This window comes from Micromys minutus (genome assembly GCF_963924665.1).
Source record: "Micromys minutus genome assembly, chromosome: 2".
Classification (NCBI taxonomy): domain Eukaryota; kingdom Metazoa; phylum Chordata; class Mammalia; order Rodentia; family Muridae; genus Micromys; species Micromys minutus.
In genome coordinates this window covers 17,757,175-17,777,671 of record NC_137971.1, presented here as the reverse complement: position 1 = coordinate 17,777,671, position 20,497 = coordinate 17,757,175, and the positions used below count along the sequence as shown (strand labels likewise).

The following is a 20,497-nucleotide window of genomic DNA, read 5'->3' as shown; positions in this document are numbered from 1 at the left end:
GGATAATATTGGCTGTGAGCTTTCTGTAGATTGCCTTTATTATGTTGAGGCATTTCCTTTGTATCCCTATTCCCCCCTAGACTTTTATCATGTAGGGATGCTGGATTTTGTCTAAGACCTAATAAGATGATCTAATAAGAAGATCTTTATTTTTCTTTCCATTCTGTTCATATTGTGGGTTACATTTATTTATGCATGTTGAACCAACTCTTAGTCTCTGGGATTAAGTCAATTTAGTCATGGAAAATAATCTTCTTGATGCATTCTTGAATTCAGTTTCCAAGTACTTGAGAATTTTTACATCTATATTCATAAGGGATATTGGTCTTTAATTTTCTTTTTGTTGATAGGTTCTTTTGTGATTTTGATATCATGGTAATATTGGCCTTGAAGAAAAGAGCTAGGAAACATTTCTTCAGTTTTTGTTTGTGAAACAATTTGAAGAATATTGATTGGCATTATTTCTTCTTTAAGATCTGGTAGAATTATATATTGAATATGGCCATGAGTTTGGTTGGAAGACTTTACTTCCATTTCATTAGGGATTATGAGTCTGTTTAAATTGTTTACTGTTAACATTGGCAGGTAATACATATCAAGAAATCTATCTATTTTATGTTTCCCTATTTTAAAGTATGCCCTTTTGATTCTCTGAATTTTCTTGATATCTGTTAGTCTTAGTTAAGTCTTCATTACTGTGAAGAGACACCAAGGAAACTGTTACAAAGAACAACATTTAATTGGGGGCTGGCTTACAGTTTCAGAGGTTCATTCTAGTATCATCATGGTGGGAAGTGTGGTAGTGTGCAGGCAGACACAGTGCTGGAGAAGGGGCTGATACTCCTACATCTTGACCCAACTGCAGCTAGAAGGACACTGCCTCATCTGTACTGTGTGGAGTTTGAGCATAGAATCTCAAACCCACCCCAACAGTGATGCACTTCCTCCAACAAAACCACATTCACTCTAACAAGATAACACCTAACAGTGTCACTTACTATGGGCCAAGCATATTCAAACAGGTACGCTGTTGTAATTTATTTCTTTTTCATCTTTATTTTTATTAATTTGGATCTTCTTTCTGTGTCTTTTGGTAAATTTGATGAGAGGATTTAATCTTGTTCATTTTCTCAAAGAAACAACTCTTAATTTTATTGATCGTTGTACTGCTTGCTTGTTTGTTTCTATCTCATTGATTTCAATCCTAAGATTATTTCTTTTTATCTATTCTTTTGGGGTGATAATATTTATATCTCAAAATAAGATTTATAAATTATGTATACAATAAAATTGCTTTGAATGTGGACAAAATGGTTATTGCATTATGAATCAAATTTGGGATAAAGTAACTAAAGACAGGGCTGGGGATATTGCCCGTTGGTAAAGTACTTCCTGTGTGAGCATGAGGACCTGGGTTTGGATTTTAACATGAACATAAAATCTGGGCACTGTGGTACATATCTGAAACACTAGTGCTGTGTATAAGGAGCCGAGACAGTCAGATTTTAGGGTTTCCTAGGCCAGTCATTCCAGCAGATATGGTAGTCACCATTTGCACTGAGACCCTGTCTCAAATGAACAAAACAAAGCCCAAAACAAGCAAGCAAACAAACAAGCACAACCAAGGAGGAGAACACAAAAAGAAGAGACCAGATGTTGACCTCTGGCCCATACATCCTCATTCACAGTTGGGTGCAGCCCTCTCCCCCCCAGCAACATTCCTCACCCCACAAACACTAACATAAATAAATAGAGAAAGAAATCAGAGAAATGAGAAACAAAACAATGAATGTTGGAGAATATTCAGCTGTTCTTGAAGTTAACAAATTCAAATATAAACAAGCTTGCAACATGATCCTGCATTAATTCGAACAAAGTCAATTAATAATATTGGCAGTGCTCACTGCTGTTGATATTTGGGAATGATATAGTAGTATACCACTCCCTTTCACCTAGTGAAACCATTCTGAAAAGAAATTTGGCAGCAAAATAAAGCCATAAAAATTAATATATATATTTTACCCAGAAACTCAATTTTTGGATACAGCCCAAGGATATGATTTTAAAAAATCTAAAAATTTATTTGTATAAAGATATTTATAGTTGCTCTACATTACAAGCAAAACCTGGAAACTGGCCAAATATCTAATAGAGGGAGAATGCTTAGGTAGACTTGGTACATTAATGCAGTGAAGTATTTTATTTCTTACTAAGAATGACAATTATGTGAATTATGCAAAAATAAGGGCCATATGAAGCAATGAATAAAAAGGCAGTGTCCAGATGATGCCTGTGCCATGAGCACCTCCTTGTATGTCACAGTGTGCCTGTGCAGCCGAGTCAGGAAGAGCGAGAAGCTGGTCATTTTACAGTGCTACTCGTTCTGCTCTGTTGGATGTTTCTTTTTACTTTTATTTCACTTTTTATTTCATACATATTTATTAAGAAAAGTAAATCCTCATTTTGGCAAATAAAAGAAAACATAAATGTTCATCGACATCTTTCCTTGCCTTAAAAAACTTGTCTTCTTTGTTTAAATTTCATGTTTACATATGCAAAAAGTGGAATCTACCCTTTGCCACTGCATAACCCTAAGCTTTGTCAGTGAGATTTCCTGCCGCTGTGATAAATACCTGAGAGAAATGAACTCATGGAAGAAGGGCTTATTGGGCTCATGCTTTCAGTCCATGGTTGGCTGACTCCATTGCTTATGGACTGATATAAAACAGAATACTGTAGTGGCTGGGAAGAGAGAGGCAGGGTGAGGACAAGCGATCTCTCTTAAGAATGCCCACTTCCATTGGCCCATGACCAATTCCTCTCGCTAGCCCTCACCTCCTAATGGCTCCAGTGCGTCCTAAGACAGTGCTGCTGTCTGGGAGGCAAGTCTCTCACAGGAGAGCCGTGAGGGGACATTCCATATTCAGACGACAGCTAGAAGCACACACTCTTCCCTTTCACCACTGTGCTTGCTCCTCCACTCATTCCCAGCACCCGAATGTCTGCAGCAGGTACGAACCCAGCATCTGATTACACCAACTGGTAGCAGATTTCCCCCCAAACATGGCTTTTTAAACCTCTCAGTGCAGACACATATTTGTGTCCTATGTTTTGCTGCCATGGGAGAATTATTCTCCACAGGACAGTCACTCCATGTTCCATTTCTCCTAACTTTAAAGGATGTCTTGGCCATTTCCCCCTCTGGGTGCACTCTAACCTATGCACCTATTTTACCCTAGTCTGCATCAAAGGAAGGGACAAGCCATCTTCCTTGATGATACTCTCCCTTTGGTTGTCTTTGCTTTTCCTCAAAGTGAAGGTTGTTCTAAGTATCTTCCCCACATCATGGCTGCCTTCTCTTACTCTCCACCCAGCAAACCTCTGCAGGCCTCCTTCAGCTCACACAGTCCTCACCTCTCAAGGTCATAAACATTTAAATCTGCTAAGCCCAGAAGACACTTTTCTGTCATCCCATTAGTTGGCCACCTCTTCTCATATACAGTCTATTTGCTTCATGTGACACCTTCTTTCCTTCCTACCACTTTTCTTTCTTTTTTACACACACAGGTTCCTCAGAATTTCCCAAAACTGCGGTCTTTTCTCTTTGTATGCTGACTTATCTCTTCTTTTACTATCACTTTAAATCTTATTTTTGTGCTTAAAAACTTCCCAAATGAACAAACATCTCTAGCATCTAGCAGAGCCTGACCTTGTTACATCTATTAAATGATACTTTTGATATCTATATTTAGTCAGTGTTTTATTCCAAGAACTAGTTAGAAGGTTTCCTGCCTTCTTGTCTGATAAATGACACTGTCCAGTGAACCACTATCTGCATCATTTTCTTGTATGCACCCCCAGCAAACTACCAGTTTGCCAAGGTTGCTGCCAACTGCCACCCTCCATTTCAGCCCCCTGTTCTAATCTATTTCCCAGAATACAGACAACATTCTTCATACTATAAATAATTATCTTCTCAGCCTAAAACATCCTTTGTCATCCTGCATGCAATTAGAAACAACTGCAAGCTCTTCATTATGCCTGCAGGGCCTGACAGAACACACCCCTTCCTTCCTACTCTGACATTGCAGCCAGCCTCACCCATCTTTATCTTAGGGGTTTTTGTACATGTTTTTCATTCCAGAACTATATGAACAAAAGTAACCAAGATGCTGTTTACTTCTCATGTCATAGAGTCAACGAACCATTCTTTATATTCCACCCTTTAAGGGAATGTTTCCATGATTTCTCTCATTCAATTCAGCTACGGCACTTGCAGTCATTAATATAACCACATAGTGTTTCTTCCCATTGTCTTGACGGTGTGCTTCTGGTTAATGTGTGTCTCTCCCAACTTAATGAATACCCCATGAGGCAAAGAGTGTGTATGCTTTGTTTATTATTATCTTTAGTTCCTACCATAGTATTTAGAACTTAGTTGTTGCTGAAGAAATATCTTTAGAATGAATAAATGGTTGATACAATCTCATGACATTGTGTGTTATATGGGAACACATTGATCAAATCATTAAAGAAAAAGAATTCTTTATGATAATAACTATATATATTTAAAGGATAGAGTGATTAGGTTTCCTCAGTGATCCATGAAATATGACTAAGTGCACTACGACGGGTCTTTATGCACTCAGTATAGCAGCAAAAATGAGAGCCTCTGTCCTACTCCCCACCACACCATGCAGAGAGCAACTTCAAATTCACTGAGAGTCTGCAGAAGGCAGCCCGGAGCTGATGAGTAGGGACTAAAGCTATGCCATCTTCAACAAAAAAGAAAATAAATTGCTACTGAGCAGGAAAAGATGAAAAGGAAAGAAGAGCAGGTTAAGAAAGGTAGTTTAAAGAAAAATTCAGGGACATATATCGAGAGAAATGGCTACTATTAAACTCTGCTTCCTGATGCTATTACCATTTAATTTCAAACACTTTCCTTAGATACTCAGTAAAGTCTTCTATGTTCACAAACTCAAATGAAGATGAAGTCATCAGAAAAGGAAGGAGTCCTGTGAGCTATCAAGACACACAACCATTCAGGAGACACCATTTTTCTTCCTTTTTATTTCTCTTAATGCTTGCATGGCATTTATCTAACTATTGGTCTACATACTTCATTGCAAACTACCTCATTCCAACTGAAGTGTAGGGATAACTATTCCTATTCTAGACTCTGGGTAAATGGTACACTTGACATGTGACTACCAGCCTCCCCCGTTGTTCTTTGATTATTTTGTGGTTGAATTCTTTTGTTTTAATTGAACAACTTTATTTTAAAAAACAAAGATAAATGTACAGATTTTAAAGCATTTTTGCATAAAAGTACATGAATACATTTTTGTCAGTACATGATTTTTTTAAAGCTTTGATAGTATGCATTAAAATCTTACAAGTTACAATGAACATAAAATACATGTAAAACAAGATATAACATGGAAATAGTCAAAGTTTTCTTGGTGTGTAAGATTAAGCATAATGATATTTCATCATATGTTTTTGGCCTTTGTTTTTCTTGAACTTCATATAGTCTGTGAGTTGTTTCTGGGGTGTTCAGAGCTTTCTGGGGTTAGTATCGAATTATCAGTGGCTGCATATTATGTCTGTTCTTTTGTGACTGGGTTACAAAACTCAGGATGATATTCTCTAGATGCATCCATTTTCTTAAGAATTTCATAAAGTCATTGTTTCTGATAGCTGAGTAGTATTCCATTGTGTAAATATATCACAATTTCTGTGTCCATTCATCTACTGAAGGACATCTGGGTTCTTTCCAGCTTATGGCTATTATAAATAGGGCTGCTATGAACATTGTGGTGCAAGTGTCTTTGTTGTATCGTGGCGTATCTCTGGGGTAAATGCCCAGAAGTGGAATAACTGGGTCTTCAGGTAGTACTATGTCCAATTTTCTGAGGAACTGCCAGACTAATTTCCAGAGTGGTTGTATCAGTTTACAATCCCACAACAGTGGAAGAGTGTTCCTCTTTCTCCCCATCCTCGCCAGCATCTGCTGTCATCTGAATTTTTGATCTTAGCCTTTCTGACTGGTGTGAGGTGGAATCTCAGGGTTGTTTTGATTTGCATTTACCTGAGGACTAAGGATGTTGAGTACTTATTTAGATGCTTCTCAGCAATTTGATATTCCTCAATTGAGAACTTTTTGTTTAGCTATGTAACCCATTTTTAATAGGGTTGCTTGATTCTATGGTGTTTAACTTCTGAGTTCTTTGTATACTTTGTATACAAAGGCCTCTATCAGATGTGGGGTTGGTAAAGATCTTTTCCCAATCTGTTGGTTGCCATTTTGTCTTCTCAACAGTGTCCTTAGCCTTACAGAAACTTTGCAGTTTCATTAAGTCCCATTTGTCAATATTTGACATTGGAATATGAGCCATTGGTGTTCTGTTCAGGAAATTTTCTCCTGTGCCTATGTGTTCTAAGGTTTTCCCTACTTTCTCTTCTAATAGTTTCAGTATACCTGGTTTAATGTGGAGATCTTTGATCCACTTGCACTTGCGCTTTGTACAAGAAGATAAGAAAGGGTCTATTTTCATTCTTCTGCATGCTGAGTGCCAGTTGGACCAACACCATTTGTTGAATAGGCTGTCCTTTTTCCATTGAATTTTACAGCTCCTTTGTCAAAAATGAAGTGACCATATATGTGAGGGCTCATTTCGGGATCTTTTATTCTATTCCATTGATGCAGGTACCTATCAGTACCATGCAGTTTTTAAACACAATTGCCTTGTAATATAGCTTGAGGTCAGGAATGGTGATTCCCGCAGATGTTTTCTTGTTGTTGAGGATGGATTTCACTATTCTAGGTCTTTTGTTATTCCAGATGAAATTGCACATTGCTCTTTCCAATTCTATGAAGAATTGGGTTGGAATTTTGGTGGGGATTGCATTGAATCTGTACACTGCTTTTGGTAAGATGGCCATTTTTATAATGTTGATCCTTCCAATCCATGAGCATGGGAGATCTTTCCATTTTCTGAGATCTTCAGTTTCCTTCTTCAGAGATTTGAAGTTCTTGTCATACAGGTCCTTTACTTGCTTAGTTAGAGTCACACCAAGGTATTTGATATTTTTTGTGACTATTGTGAAGGGTACCTTTCCCCTAGTTTCTTACTCTGCATGTTTGTCCTCTGAGTAGAGGAAGGCTACTAATTTGTTTGAGTTATTTTTATATTCAGCCACTTTGCTGAACTTGTTTAACAGCTATAGAAGTTCACTGGTGAAATTTTTGAGGTTATTTATGTACACTATCATGTCATCTGCAAACAGTGATGTTTTTACTTCTTCCTTTTCAATTTTTTTCCCTTTGATTTCCTTTTGCTGTTTAATTGCTCCGGCCAGGACATCCAGTACTATGTTGAATAGTTAGGGGGAAATTGGGCAGCCTTGTCTACTCCCTGATTTTAGTGGGATTGCTTCAAGTATTCCACCATTAAGTTTGATGTTGGCTATTGGTTTGCTGTATATTTCTTTTATTATGTTTAGGAATGGGCCTTGGATTCCTATTCTTTCAAAGACTTTTAACATGAAGCGGTGTTGAATTTTGTCAAATGCTTTCTCAGCATCTAGTGAGATGACCATGTGGTTTTTTCTTTGGGTCTGTTTTATGGTGGATTATGTTGATTGATTTCCATATATTAAACAATTCCTGCATCCCAGAGATGAAGCCTACTTTATCATGGTGAAAGATCATTTTGATGTGTTCTTGGTTTGTGAGGATTTTGTTGAGTATTTTTGCATCAGTGTTCATAAGTGAGATTGGTCTGAAGTTCTCTTTCCTTGTAGGGTTTTTGTGTGTTTTAGGAACGAGGATTATTGTGGCCTTGAAAAATGAGTTAGGTAGTGTCCCATATGTCTCTATTTTGTGGAATAGTTTGGAGAGTATAGGTATTAGGTCGTCAATAAATGTCTGATAAAATTCTGCATTGAACCCATCTGGACCTGGGCTTTTACTGGTTGGGAAGCTTTTGATGACTGCTTCTATTTCTTTAGGTGTTATGGGATTATTTAAATGGTTTAACTGGTCCTTGTTTAACTTTAATATCTGGTATCTGTGTAGGAATTCATCCATTTCTTCCAGATTTTCCAGCTTTGTTGAGTATAGGCTTTGGTATTAGGATCTGATGATTTCTTGAATTTACTCAGTTTCAATTATTATGTCTCCACTTTCATTTCTGATTTTGTTAATTTGGATACTCTCTCTTTTCCCTCTATTAGTCAGGCTAAGGGTTTATCAATCTTGTTAATTTTCTCAAAGAACCAGTTCTTGGTTTTGTTGATTTTTTGAATGGTTCTTTTTGTTTCTATTTGGTCAATTTCTGCTCTGAGTTTGATTATTTCTTGCCATCTACTCCTCTTGGGTGTATCTGCTTCCTTTTGTTCTAGAACTTTCAACTGTGCTGTCAAATTCCTAGTGTATGCTCTCTCCAGTTTCTTTTAGGAAGCACTAAGAGTCATGAGTTTTCCTCTTAGTACTGCTTTCATTGCATCCCATAGGTTTGGGTATGCTGTATTTTCATTCTCATTAAATTCTAGAAAATGGTTTATTTCTTTCTTTATTTCTTCTTTCACCATGTTATCATTTAATAGAGCACTGTTTATTTTCCATGTGTATATGGGCTTTTTTTTTTTGTCTTTGTTGTTATTAAAGACCAGCCTTAGACCATGGTGATCTGATAGAATGCATGGGAGTATTTCAATCTTCTCATATCTATTGAAGCTTGTTTTGTGACCGATTATATGGTCAATTTTGGAGAAGGTGCCGTGAGGTGCTGAGCAGAAGCTGTATTATTTTGTTTTATGATCAAATGTTCTGTAGAGATATATTAATTCCAATTGATTCATAACCTCTGCTAATTTCACTGTGTCCTTGTTCAGTTTCTGTTTCCATAATCTGTCCATTGATGAGAGTGGGGTGTTGAGGTCTCCCACTCTTATTTGTGTGGGGTGCAATTTATTTTTTGAGCTTTAGTAGGGTTTCTTTTATGAATATGGATGCTATTGTATTTGGAGCATATATGTTAAGAATTGAGAGTTTCTCTTGACAGATTTTCCCTGTAATGAGTAAAAAGTGTCCTTCCTTATGTTTTTTTGATAACTTTTGGTTGAAAAATCTACTTTATTCAATATCGAATGGCTACTCCAGCTTGTTTCTTAGGGCCATTTGCTTGGAAGTTTTTTTCCCCCAATCTTTTACTGTGAGATAGTGTCTGTCTGTCTCTGAGATGAGTTTCCTGCATGCAGCAAAGTGCTGGATTCTGTTTATATATCCAGTCTGATAGCCTATGTCTTTTTCTTGGGGAATTGAATCCATTTATATTAACAGATATTAAGGAATAGTTGTTGCTGTTTCCTGCTATATTTGCTTTTAGAGGCAGAATTGTGGCTGTGTGTCTTTCTTCTTTTGGTTTTCTTGCTTAGGTATTTTCTTGATTTTATTAGGATGTAGTTTACCTCCTTGTATTGGGATTTTCCACCTATAATTCTTTGTAGTGCTGGGTTTGTGGTCAGATATTTGTAAATTTAGTTTTGTCATGGAATATGTTGGTCTCTCCATCTAAGGTGATTGAGAGTTTTGCTGGGTATAGCAGCTTGGGCTGATACTTGTGTTCTCTTAGGGTCTGTATGATGTTTGTCCAGGATCTTCTAGTCTCTGTTAAGAAGGTGTGATTCTGATTGGTCTGCCTTTATATGTTATATGATCCTTTTTTCTCCCTGCTTTTAGTATTCCTTCTTTGCTTTGGGCACTTGGTGTTTTGACTATTATGTGTCAGGAGGAATTTCTTTTCTGGTCCAATCTATTTGGAGTTCTGTAGGCTTCTTTTATGCTCATGGTCATCTTAATCTTAAGGGTCTGGAATTTTTCTCCTGTGATTTTGTTGAAGATATTCACTGTGCCTCTTAGTTGATATTCTTTACTCTCTTCTAATCCTATTATCCTTAGGTTTTGTCTTCTCATTCTGTCCTGGATCTCCTGGACATTTTGGGTTAGGAGCCTTTTGGCTTTTGCATCTTCTCTGACTGTTTGTATATGTTTTCATTGTTGTCTTTGACCCCTGAGACTCTCTCTTCCATCTCCTGTAGTCTGTTGGAAATGCTTGCATCTGTGACTCCTGATTTCTTTTTAGGTTTTCTACCTTCAGGGTTGTCTCTTTTAGTGTTTTCTTTGTTGTTTCCATTTCCATTTTAAATTTCTTCTTCCATTCCTTCATCTCTTTGGTTCTGTTTTCCTCTAGTTCTTTGATTTCTTTGAGTGTTTTCCATGTTTCCTCTTTAAAAGCTTCTATTTCTTTATGCTTTTCTTCCTGTTCTTGTTTAAAGATCTTCATCATCATCTTGAGGTATGATTTCAGGTCTGAGTCTTCTTTTTCTGGAGTGTTTGACATTCTGCTGTTTGCTGTGATGGGAGAGCTGGGTTCTGATATTGCCAGGTTGTCCTGGTTTCCATTAGGTATGTTCTTTCACTTTCCTCTTGCCATCTTGTTGTCTGTGATTATATGTGGTCTTGTAATCAGTGATTGGTTCTCGTCTCTCCCGTGTACAATCCTGTGTCCCTGGATCTCCGTTGCTTTAGGTGGCAAATGACCTGAGCATTTGGTCTGAATGCAGGGACCCTCAGGGTGGAAACGGAGTACCTATGGCAGAGTTCCTGCTCCCCTGAACCAATGCGGGGGCGGGGACAGCTTGCTTTCTTTGTGCTCAGCCCAGACCTCTCTGTGCCCTGGCTACTTGCAGTGCAGTCTCACCAGGCCTGCATCCCTGGGTCTCTGCTGTTCCCGGTGGCAAATAGCCTGAGCATTTGGTCTTCAGGCAGGGGCCTTCAGGGTGGAAAGTAGTCCCTAAGGCAGAGTTCCTGCTCTCCTGAACCAATGGGGGTGGGTTGCACTTTCTGTGCTTTTCCTAGACTGCTCTGGGCCCTGGCTACTTGCAGAGCAGTCTCACCAGGCCTGCCCCTCCCCCCCCATTGTTCTTATTCTCTCTTTAGTTAAATTTTGACTTTGAGTCTTGATTTAACACATATCCATATTAAGCCTCCCTCACTCTACTATGGCTCTCTTTAATTTTAATTCTTTCATTTATTGTCAAGAAATGTCTTCCCACCATGTACAGCTAGACCTAGTCTTTATACACATATCCATTATTCAGTTTGAGGTTGTCCTGCTGCCAGAACTGAGTTAGAGACATTTAACAGTATGCTTTGCATCAATGCACAAAGGATGTTTGTCAGATCAGTCGAAATTAAGCAAGTGATAATAATTCTGCAGAATGTCTGCTCCTAAAGCATTAGTTCACTTCTCTTTAATTTGTAAACACTTGCAATGTTTTCCAACCTTTTCAAAATATGAAACAATTCAATAAAATCCTATACTAAATGATACTTTTACAAATAATGCATCCTGTTCCAGCCACCCAGAATCTAAGATATGCTATTCCCTTTCTCCCAACTCTAGAAGTCCCCAATAAGGAAAGCCTTTCCCTTCTTCTTAATCCTAAAAATAATCAGAATAAACACAAATACTTCATTACATTATATTTCAAGAGCAATGCTGTAAGACAGCTAAGTAATCTGGCCTACCCATCTAGGAGGGCAATGACGTTCTTCCTGGGCCTTCCAATATTGGGGCCATACAAGCTGGCTCTGGAGTAAATCCGGATGGGTTGTAGCAGGCTCTTCAGCTGGATGTAATCCTTTCCCAACTGGCTACCATTTACTGCCCGGCCATGGATGCTCCGATAGTTATTTGGCTCTAGATTAAAAACAGACATATAAGTTAGAATAGAGAGGGGCAAGGTTCTGCCCGCCCCTTTCTTACTAGCATGAATAAAATAACAGGAGGAGGACAGAAGTTATCTTAAGGAACAGAAACAGTCACTTTAGTAATGCCAACTTGTTGCCCCATTCACTTCCAAACTACCTGCCTAAAACATAGCCTAATTCACAAAAGAGACCATATTTATTTTCAAATGACACCTTGTAACAAATGGTATACTTTGCAGAATACTGTCTCCCAACACTTGTGTACCAGAACTTCAGAATCAGAGTCATTGAGGATGTGATGTGAATATGTAGTCAGGATTAGGGTGGGCCCTACATCTAGTAACTGCTGTGTTTGTAACACAAAGGAAAAGGACCTTCAGATCCACAGACAGGAAAACATGTTATGTGGTGATAAACACAAAGAAAAGGAGAGAGTCTGCTATGCTAAGGAATTCTGGCAGCTCCCAGAAGCTAGGAGAGGAATGGAACAGATCTTCCTTCAGAGCTTCCAGCAGAAACCAACTGCACTGATGTTTAAATTTCAGATTTCTGGCTTCATAAACAGTAAGAGAAACTTCTTTCTTTTGTTGTAAGCCATAGTTATTTGTTATTGCAAGGCCTAGGAAACTAATACAAAGGGTAACAAGGGTTACATTCATAAGTATTATAGCACAGAAAATTAGGAGAAACACTATTGATGTCCATTGGTAACAAAGTAGCTGAGGGTAATAATTTTGAACAAAACTGCCTTGGCTAGGTTCATAATGGCAGGATATGAAAAGCTCTAGCATAAAAAGTAGCAGCTTTTTAGAGCTGGAGGAAGCCAACTAGAGATGCCCAGGCCTTTATCTCAGACAGTTTGAAGCTGTGATTCTGGTAGGTCAGGACATAGATTATCAGGCTCACATGAAATTTTAAGAGAAATTTGGGGAAACAAGACAGCCACAGTGAAAATTAAAAATCTCTCTGGAGAGCTCTAGTTGTCTATACATTGGCACATGAATATGAACCCTAGCATTCTCATAAGGAAGACACAAGATGGCATGTTACTACCCAAGTATTTACTGTTCCATCCTCAACATATCTATTGGCCTGGCCTTACTGTCAAGTTAAGAAGCACAATCTGACCAGTTATTGGCTCATCATTAAGCTATATCAATGCAAAGAAAACCCCAAGGTAATTGAACTTAAAAATGTCTCTAAAGGATTCATTTAAAAATATTTAATATGTATAGGTGCTTTGCTGCATGTATGTCTCTTTACTTTGTGCACATACTACCCTCAGATGCCAGAAGAGGCTGTTGGACACCCTTGGAAGTGGGTTACACATGGTTATGTGCCACTCTGTGGGTGCTAAAGTTGAACTCTGGTCATTTGGAAGAACAGATGGTACTTAACTACTGGCTCATCTCTCCAGCTTCTAAAGGATCGATTATTGTAATGGGAGATGTCAGTAACTTTTTGATGCAAGAGTGATAGATTACAGCATTAATCCCGATAACTAAAAAGAAAAAAAAAATAAACTCAGCCTCTAAGATGAATAACTAAGAATTATGTGTTCCTCTAATATAGCACCTAGCATGCATTATTTTCAACAGCAAAATTGAAAGGTATGGAAGGAAAGTTGGAAAGTGTTACCATATTCAAGACAGGAAAGAAGCAGCAATATAAACCATCCCTTTGAAGCCTTAAACATTACTAGATCATTTATCACCTAAGAACTTCAGAATTATAAATATGTTCAGAGAGCTAAAAGGAATAAAGAATTAATGGTAAATAAGTCACTGATTATAGAATAAGAATATAAAAATGTAAGAAATCAAATGGGAACTTTTGATCTGAAATGATTCATCACATGGAGGAAAACAAAAAGAATAAAACAGGTTTTATCAGCAGTATTAAAGGGGAGAAGAGAGAGGGATGGTGTATTCAAAATGTTTTGAGATACTACATTATGTTATTCTAGAGTTTTGACTGCCTGAAATGGATGGTGAAGAGTTAATTCACCACAAAGTTTATGTGACCTCATGTATATCTGTATAATCAAATAGTTGCTGACAATAATAAAGAGATTAATTTAGCGGCTCTGTGATTGTGAACACTGGCTCTCTGCTCTTGCAGAGAGAGAACTTGAATTTGGTCCCCAACACCCACATGGCAATTGACATCTGTCTTTAACAGTTGCAGGGTATCTCATGCCCTCTTCTGGCTTTCATGCACATACATACATACATACATACATGCATGCATACATACACACACACACACATATATACATATATATGCAATAGTAAATACTCACACACATAAAATAAATATAATAAGTACATCTTTTTTAGAAAGATAACTTTAATACTCTGGCACACAAAAGGTTTACCAGTTATTAAAGATAAAAGCAAATATATGGATATATGGACATTAAACCTTGGGGGCTGGAGAGATAGTTCAGAGGTTAAGCACTGACTGCTCTTTAAGAGGAACAGGGTTCAATCCCAGAACCATAGGGTTGTTAACTCCAGCTCCAGGTGACCTGATACCCTCTCTGGCTCCCATGGCATTATACTTACATAGTATATTGACATACATGCTGGTAGAGCACCCATACACATAAATACATATACAAACAAATACATACATACATACATACACATGAATACATACAAATCTGAGATTAGTGTTTGATCCTAAAGAGTATAAATATCTTCAATGTTTGCAGGATTTATTGATATTTTGATTATAATCATCAATATTTAGAACACTTATTTGTATAAATAAAAGTACAAAATGTCAAAAGTATGTTTGGGGCCATTTCAGAAAATTATTGAAAAGTCTGTTCCAATTAACTTAATAATTTTTAACATTAAAACACAAGTCAGCAACTCAAATAACAGTTTTTAACACAATCCAATCTGGAGATAATATTTATTTGATACTTGACATCAGAAGAATGATGTCACAAAAATATTAGAAGTCTTTATTTTCCATAATTATTATATCAATGTTTTCTGCAAAGGCCAAAACACTTTGTGTTTTAGAGGAAATGTATAATACATACTATTCTCCTCTGCACTGAGGTGTGACAGGCAGTGTCAGGTTACCTAGCAGAAAGGCAAGTTCAGCACAAAGCATGAGCAGTATGTGGTCAGAACCAAGTCACGTGATGAAAGTCACAGGTGAGTGCTACCCAAACAGCCTGGATTCTGCACATTGATTTTTGCAACGTTTTTAATTGTCAACTTGAAACTATCTAGAGTCACCTAGGCCTATGGGCATGTTTGTTAGGGGTTGTCTTGATAATGTTAATTGATGTCTGAAGATGCATTGTGTAGCAATACTTCTAGGGTTTGAGTCCTGGTCTATGTCTAGGTGGAGAAAGTGAGAAGGGTAGTAGCCTGCACTCATTCTTTCTGGTCTTGACTCGGGATAGCTTATTCATGCCCCTGCTTGACTTCCCTGAAGTAATGGCTATAAGTCTGAAATGTCTGCCCTTAAAGTGTCTGTTGTCAGAGTATATTATGATGTGACTGGGATAACTTTGAATTAATTTTCAGTCATTGCACATCCAAAAACTTTTCCGTTGGAAAATTTTTCTCAACCCAACATGTAGTTACACAATGCCATTTCAGGTTATGACACACAGTTCAAGAAGCACTTCTTGAAGAAGCACTACAAGAAAATTCAAATAACACTAAAAGTCAATTTTGCTTGTCTGATTGACACAACATGCCACCTATCAATAGCAGGGTATACTTAGTTTATCAGGGAACACTGAAATGGAGAAATGTTAGGGCCTACATAAATCTCATAATTTAAACATAATTTAAGCAACATAATGTATACTTTATGATCATTAGGATCATACTTTAATTAAATAGTTGAAATATGAAAATCTACAAATATTAAGGAACTATAAAAATAAAAAGGGCATAGGCCAATAGGCCAATGAAATAAAAAATAGAAAAGAGTAAAATAAAAACATAGAGAATATTTAGGATACAGCATCAGCAAGACTGAGGGGGAAAATTAGCCTGAGACTCTTATATCAGAAACAAAAATGATATTAAATCCATAGCTTAAAATTCTTCCTTAAGAAATGAAAACAGGTAGGGGTTCCATCCATAGAATGAGGTCCACTGCTAGTGTGGCCAAGAACCTGAGACTAGATAGTTCTGGGCCTAGGGGAAGGCTACTGCTGTGAATAGTATATATAGTCATCATATTACTCTGCTAAAGGAACAGAGCAATAAAACGACTCCTGTGATGCCCATGGGTCAGTGTCACACTCAACCCACACCAAAGAAGCTTCTTCTGGCAGTAGATGGGAATCAACAGAGACCTGCCACTGCACAACTCGGAAAGTGAGAGACCTTTTAGCACTTCATCTACATTGCACCCTCAGCATGAGTCTCAGGGGTCTTTATAAAGAGGAGGCAGGAGGCTGAGCAACTGGTGAGTGGGAGACCTAGGCTGCTGGGGAGCAGAGGGATCTCTGCAGAGTGCACACGAAAAGGGCACCCCCTGCCCTGACCTGCCCTGTCCTCCCCGATCCAGTGACCGGGAACAGATCTTAGGAACTTCTATTCCCACCCGGAGACAACTTCAGGACACAGAGCGGAGCCTGGCCCAACTGCCAGCCGGAAAGGCGGCTCATACAGGCTGAGCAACTGTGACCGGGAACAGATCTTAGGAACTTCTGTTCCCACCCGGAGACGACTTCAGGACACAGAGCAGAGCCTGGCCCAACTGCCAGCCGGAAAGGCGGCTTGTACAGGCTGAGCAACTGGTGAGTGGGAGACCTAGGCTGCTGGGGAGCAGAGGGATCTCTACGGAGTGCACACGGAAAGGGCACCCCCTGCCCTTACCTGCCCTGTCCTCCCCAATCCAGTGACCGGGAACAGATCTTAGGAACTTCTGTTCCCACCCGGAGACGACTTCAGGACACAGAGCAGAGCCTGGCCCAACTGCCAGCCGGAAAGGCAGCTCATACAGGCTGAGCAACTGGTGAGTGGGAGACCTAGGCTGCTGGGGAGCAGAGGGATCTCTGCGGAGTGCACATGGAAAGGGCACCCCCTGCCCTGACCTGCCCTGTCCTCCCCGATCCAGTGACCGGGAACAGATCTTAGGAACTTCTGTTCCCACCCGGAGACGACTTCAGGACACAGAGCAGAGCCTGGTTCACCTGCCAGCCGGAAAGGTGGCTCGGAGAGGCTGAGCATCTGTGACCAGGAACAGATCTTAGGAACTTCTGTTCCCACCCGGAGGCGAATTCAGGACGCAGAGCTGAGCCTGGCCCAGCTGCCACCCGGAACCTGGGCTGCTGGGGAGTAGAGAGATCTCTGCGAAGTGCACACGGAAAGTGTACCAGGGACACAGACCAGATACAAGGGAAAGGCAAGAACATATCACTGACAACAAAATGGCAAGAGGAAAGAGAAAGAGTATATCCCAAGGAAACCAAGACAATCTAGCAACACCAGAACCCAGCTCTCCGATAGTAGCAAACATCGGAATTCCAAACACTCCAGAGAAAGAAGACACAGACCTGAAATCATGCCTCAAGATGCTGATAGAGTTACTTAAACAAGAAAAAGAGGAAAAGCAAAAAGATTCAGAAGCTTTTAAAGAAGAAACAAGAAAAACACTCAAAGAACTCAAAGAACGAGAGGAAAACAGAACCAAAGAAATAAAGGAATGGAAGAGGGAAATTAAAACAGAAGTTGACACAATAAAGAAAGCGCTAAAAGAGATAACCCTAGAGTCAGAACACCAAAAAAAGAAATCAGGAGTCACAGAAGCAAGCATTTCCAACAGATTACAAGAGATCGAGGAGAGAATCTCGGGGGCAGAAGACAACATTGCAAACATAGACAAAACAGCCAGAGAAGATGCAAAAACCAAAAAGCTCCTAACCCAAAATGTCCAGGAAATACAAGACACAATGAGAATACCGAACCTAAGGATAATAGGAATAGAAGAGGGAGAAGAGTATCAACTAAGAGGCACAGTAAATATCTTCAACAAAATCATAGAAGAAAACTTCCCTACCCTCAAGAATGAGATGACCACGAGCATAAAAGAAGCCTTCAGAACTCCAAATAGGTTGGACCAGAAAAGAAATACCTCCCGACACATAATAGTAACAACATCAAGTGCCCAAAGTAAAGAAAGAATACTAAAAGCAGTAAGGGAAAAAGGTCAGGTAACATATAAAGGCAGACCAATCAGACTCACACCCAATTTCTCAACAGAGACTATGAAAGCTAGAAGAGCCTGGACAGACATCATGCACTCCTTAAGAGAGCACAAGTGCCAGCCCAAGCTGCTATACCCAGCAAAACTATCAATCACCATCGATGGAGAGACAAAGATATTTCAAGACAAATCAAAATTCACATAATATCTGACCACAAACCCAGCACTACAACGAATTATAGGTGGAAAACCCAATACAAGGAGGGAAAATACAGCCTAGTAAAAACAAGAAAACTCCTAAACAAGAAAACTAAAAGAAGAAAAAAACACAGACACAACTCAACCCAAAAAAGCAAAAATGGCAGGAAACAGAAACAATTATTCCTTGATATCTATTAACATAAATGGTCTCAAAACCCCATTAAAGAGACATAGACTATCAGACTGGATACATAAACAAAATCCAGCCTTTTGCTGCATACAGGAAACTCATCTCAGAGACAGAGACAGACACTATCTCAGAGTAAAAGGGTGGGAAAAAAAACTTCCAAGCAAACAGCTCCAAGAAGCAAACTAGAGTGGCTATTCTAATATCGAATAAAGTAAATTTCCAACTGAAAGTTATCAAAAAAGATAAAGAAGGACACTTTTTACTCATTACTGGGGAAATCTGTCAGAAGGAACTCTCAATCCTTAACATATATGCTCCAAATAAAAAATCACCCACATTCATAAAAGAAACTCTACTAAAGCTCAAAAAATACATTTCACCCCACACAATAATAGTTGGAGACTTTAATACCCCACTCTCACCAATGGACAGATCATGGAAACAGAAACTGAACAAGGACACTGCAAAACTAGCAGAGACTTTGAACCAACTAGAATTAATAGATATATACAGAACATACTATCCTAAAGTAAAAGAATACACCTTCTTCTCACCACCCCATGGCACCTTCTCGAAAATTGACTACATAATTGGACACAGAACGAGCCTTCATCGATATAAGAAAATTGAAATACTCCCATGCATCCTCTCAGATCACCATGGTCTACGGCTGGTCTTTAACAACAACAAAGACAACAAAATGCCCACATACACATGGAAACTAAACAATGCTCTGTTAAAAGATAGCAGGGTCAAAGAAGAAATAAAGAAAGAAATTAAGGACTTTCTAGAATTCAACGAAAACGATAACACAACATACCCAAACATATGGGATGCAATGACAGCAGTATTGAGAGGAAAACTCATAGCCCTAAGTGCTTCCAAAAAGAAACTGAAGAGAGCTCACATCAGCAACCTGACAGCACAGCTAAAAGCCCTAGAACAAAAGGAAGCAGATATACCCAAAAAGAGTAGACAGCAAGAAATAATCAAAATTAGGGCAGAAATAGACCAAATAGAAACAAAAAGAACCATTGGAAAAATCAACAAAACAAAGAGTTGGCTCTTTGAGAAAATCAACAAGATTGATAAACCCCTAGCCAGACTAACTAAAGGGCAAAGAGAGAGTATCCAAATTAACAAAATCAGAAAAGAAAGTGGTGACATAACAACTGAAACTAAGGAAATTCAAGAAATCATCAGATCCTACTACAAAAATGTATACTCCACAAAATTGGAAAATCTGGAGGAAATGGACGAATTCCTAGACAGATACAAGGTCCCAAAGTTTAACCAGGACCAAGTAAACCATCTAAATAACCCTATAACACCTAAAAAAATAGAAGAAGTCATCAAAAGCCTCCCAACCAAAAAAAGCCCAGGTCCAGACAGGTTCAGTGCAGAATTTTATCAGACATTTATTGGGGATATAACACCAATATTCGCCAAACTATTCCAAAAGATAGAATCAGATGGCATATTACCCAACTCATTTTTTGAGGCTACAATAACCCTCGTAGCTAAGCCACACAAAGACCCTACAAGGAAAGAGAACTTCAGACCAATCTCACTTATGAACATTGATGCAAAAATACTCAACAAAATCTTTGCAAACCGAATCCAAGAACACATCAAAACCATCATTCATAATGACCAAGTAGGCTTCATCCCTGGGATGCAGGGATGGTTTAACATAAGGATATCCATCAATGTAATCCACCATATAAACAAACTTAAAGACCAAAATCACATGGTCATCTCACTAGACGCTGAGAAAGCATTCGACAAAATCCAACACCCCTTCATGTTAAAAGTCCTGGAAAGAACAGGAATCCAAGGCCCATATTTAAACATAATAAAAGCAATATACAGCAAACCAACAGCCAACATCAAACTTAATGGCGAGAAACTTGAAGCAATCCCACTAAAATCAGGGACTCGACAAGGCTGCCCACTCTCTCCCTACCTTTTCAACATAGTACTGGAAGTCCTGGCTGGAGCAATTAGACAGCAAAAGGAGATCAAGGAGATACAAATCGGAAAGGAAGAGATAAAAACATCACTCTTTGCCGATGACATGATAGTGTACTTGAGTGACCCCAAAAATTCCACCAGAGAACTCCTACAGCTGA

At 38.7% G+C, this 20,497-nt stretch overlaps 1 protein-coding gene across 3 annotated transcripts in view; it reads right to left on the bottom strand.

Annotated features, from left to right (window-relative positions):
* The window catches only part of HPSE2 (heparanase 2 (inactive)), a gene marked incomplete at both ends in the record, with an annotated part of 624,570 nt that overhangs the window by 198,294 nt on the left and 405,779 nt on the right, over window positions 1–20,497 (bottom strand). For all 3 annotated transcript variants that reach the window (XM_080913133.1, XM_080913134.1, XM_080913135.1), the window contains one exon: window positions 11,600–11,771. In XM_080913133.1, coding sequence (XP_080769259.1) covers window positions 11,600–11,771 — 172 coding nt within the window. The remainder of the gene's footprint in view (window positions 1–11,599; window positions 11,772–20,497) is intronic.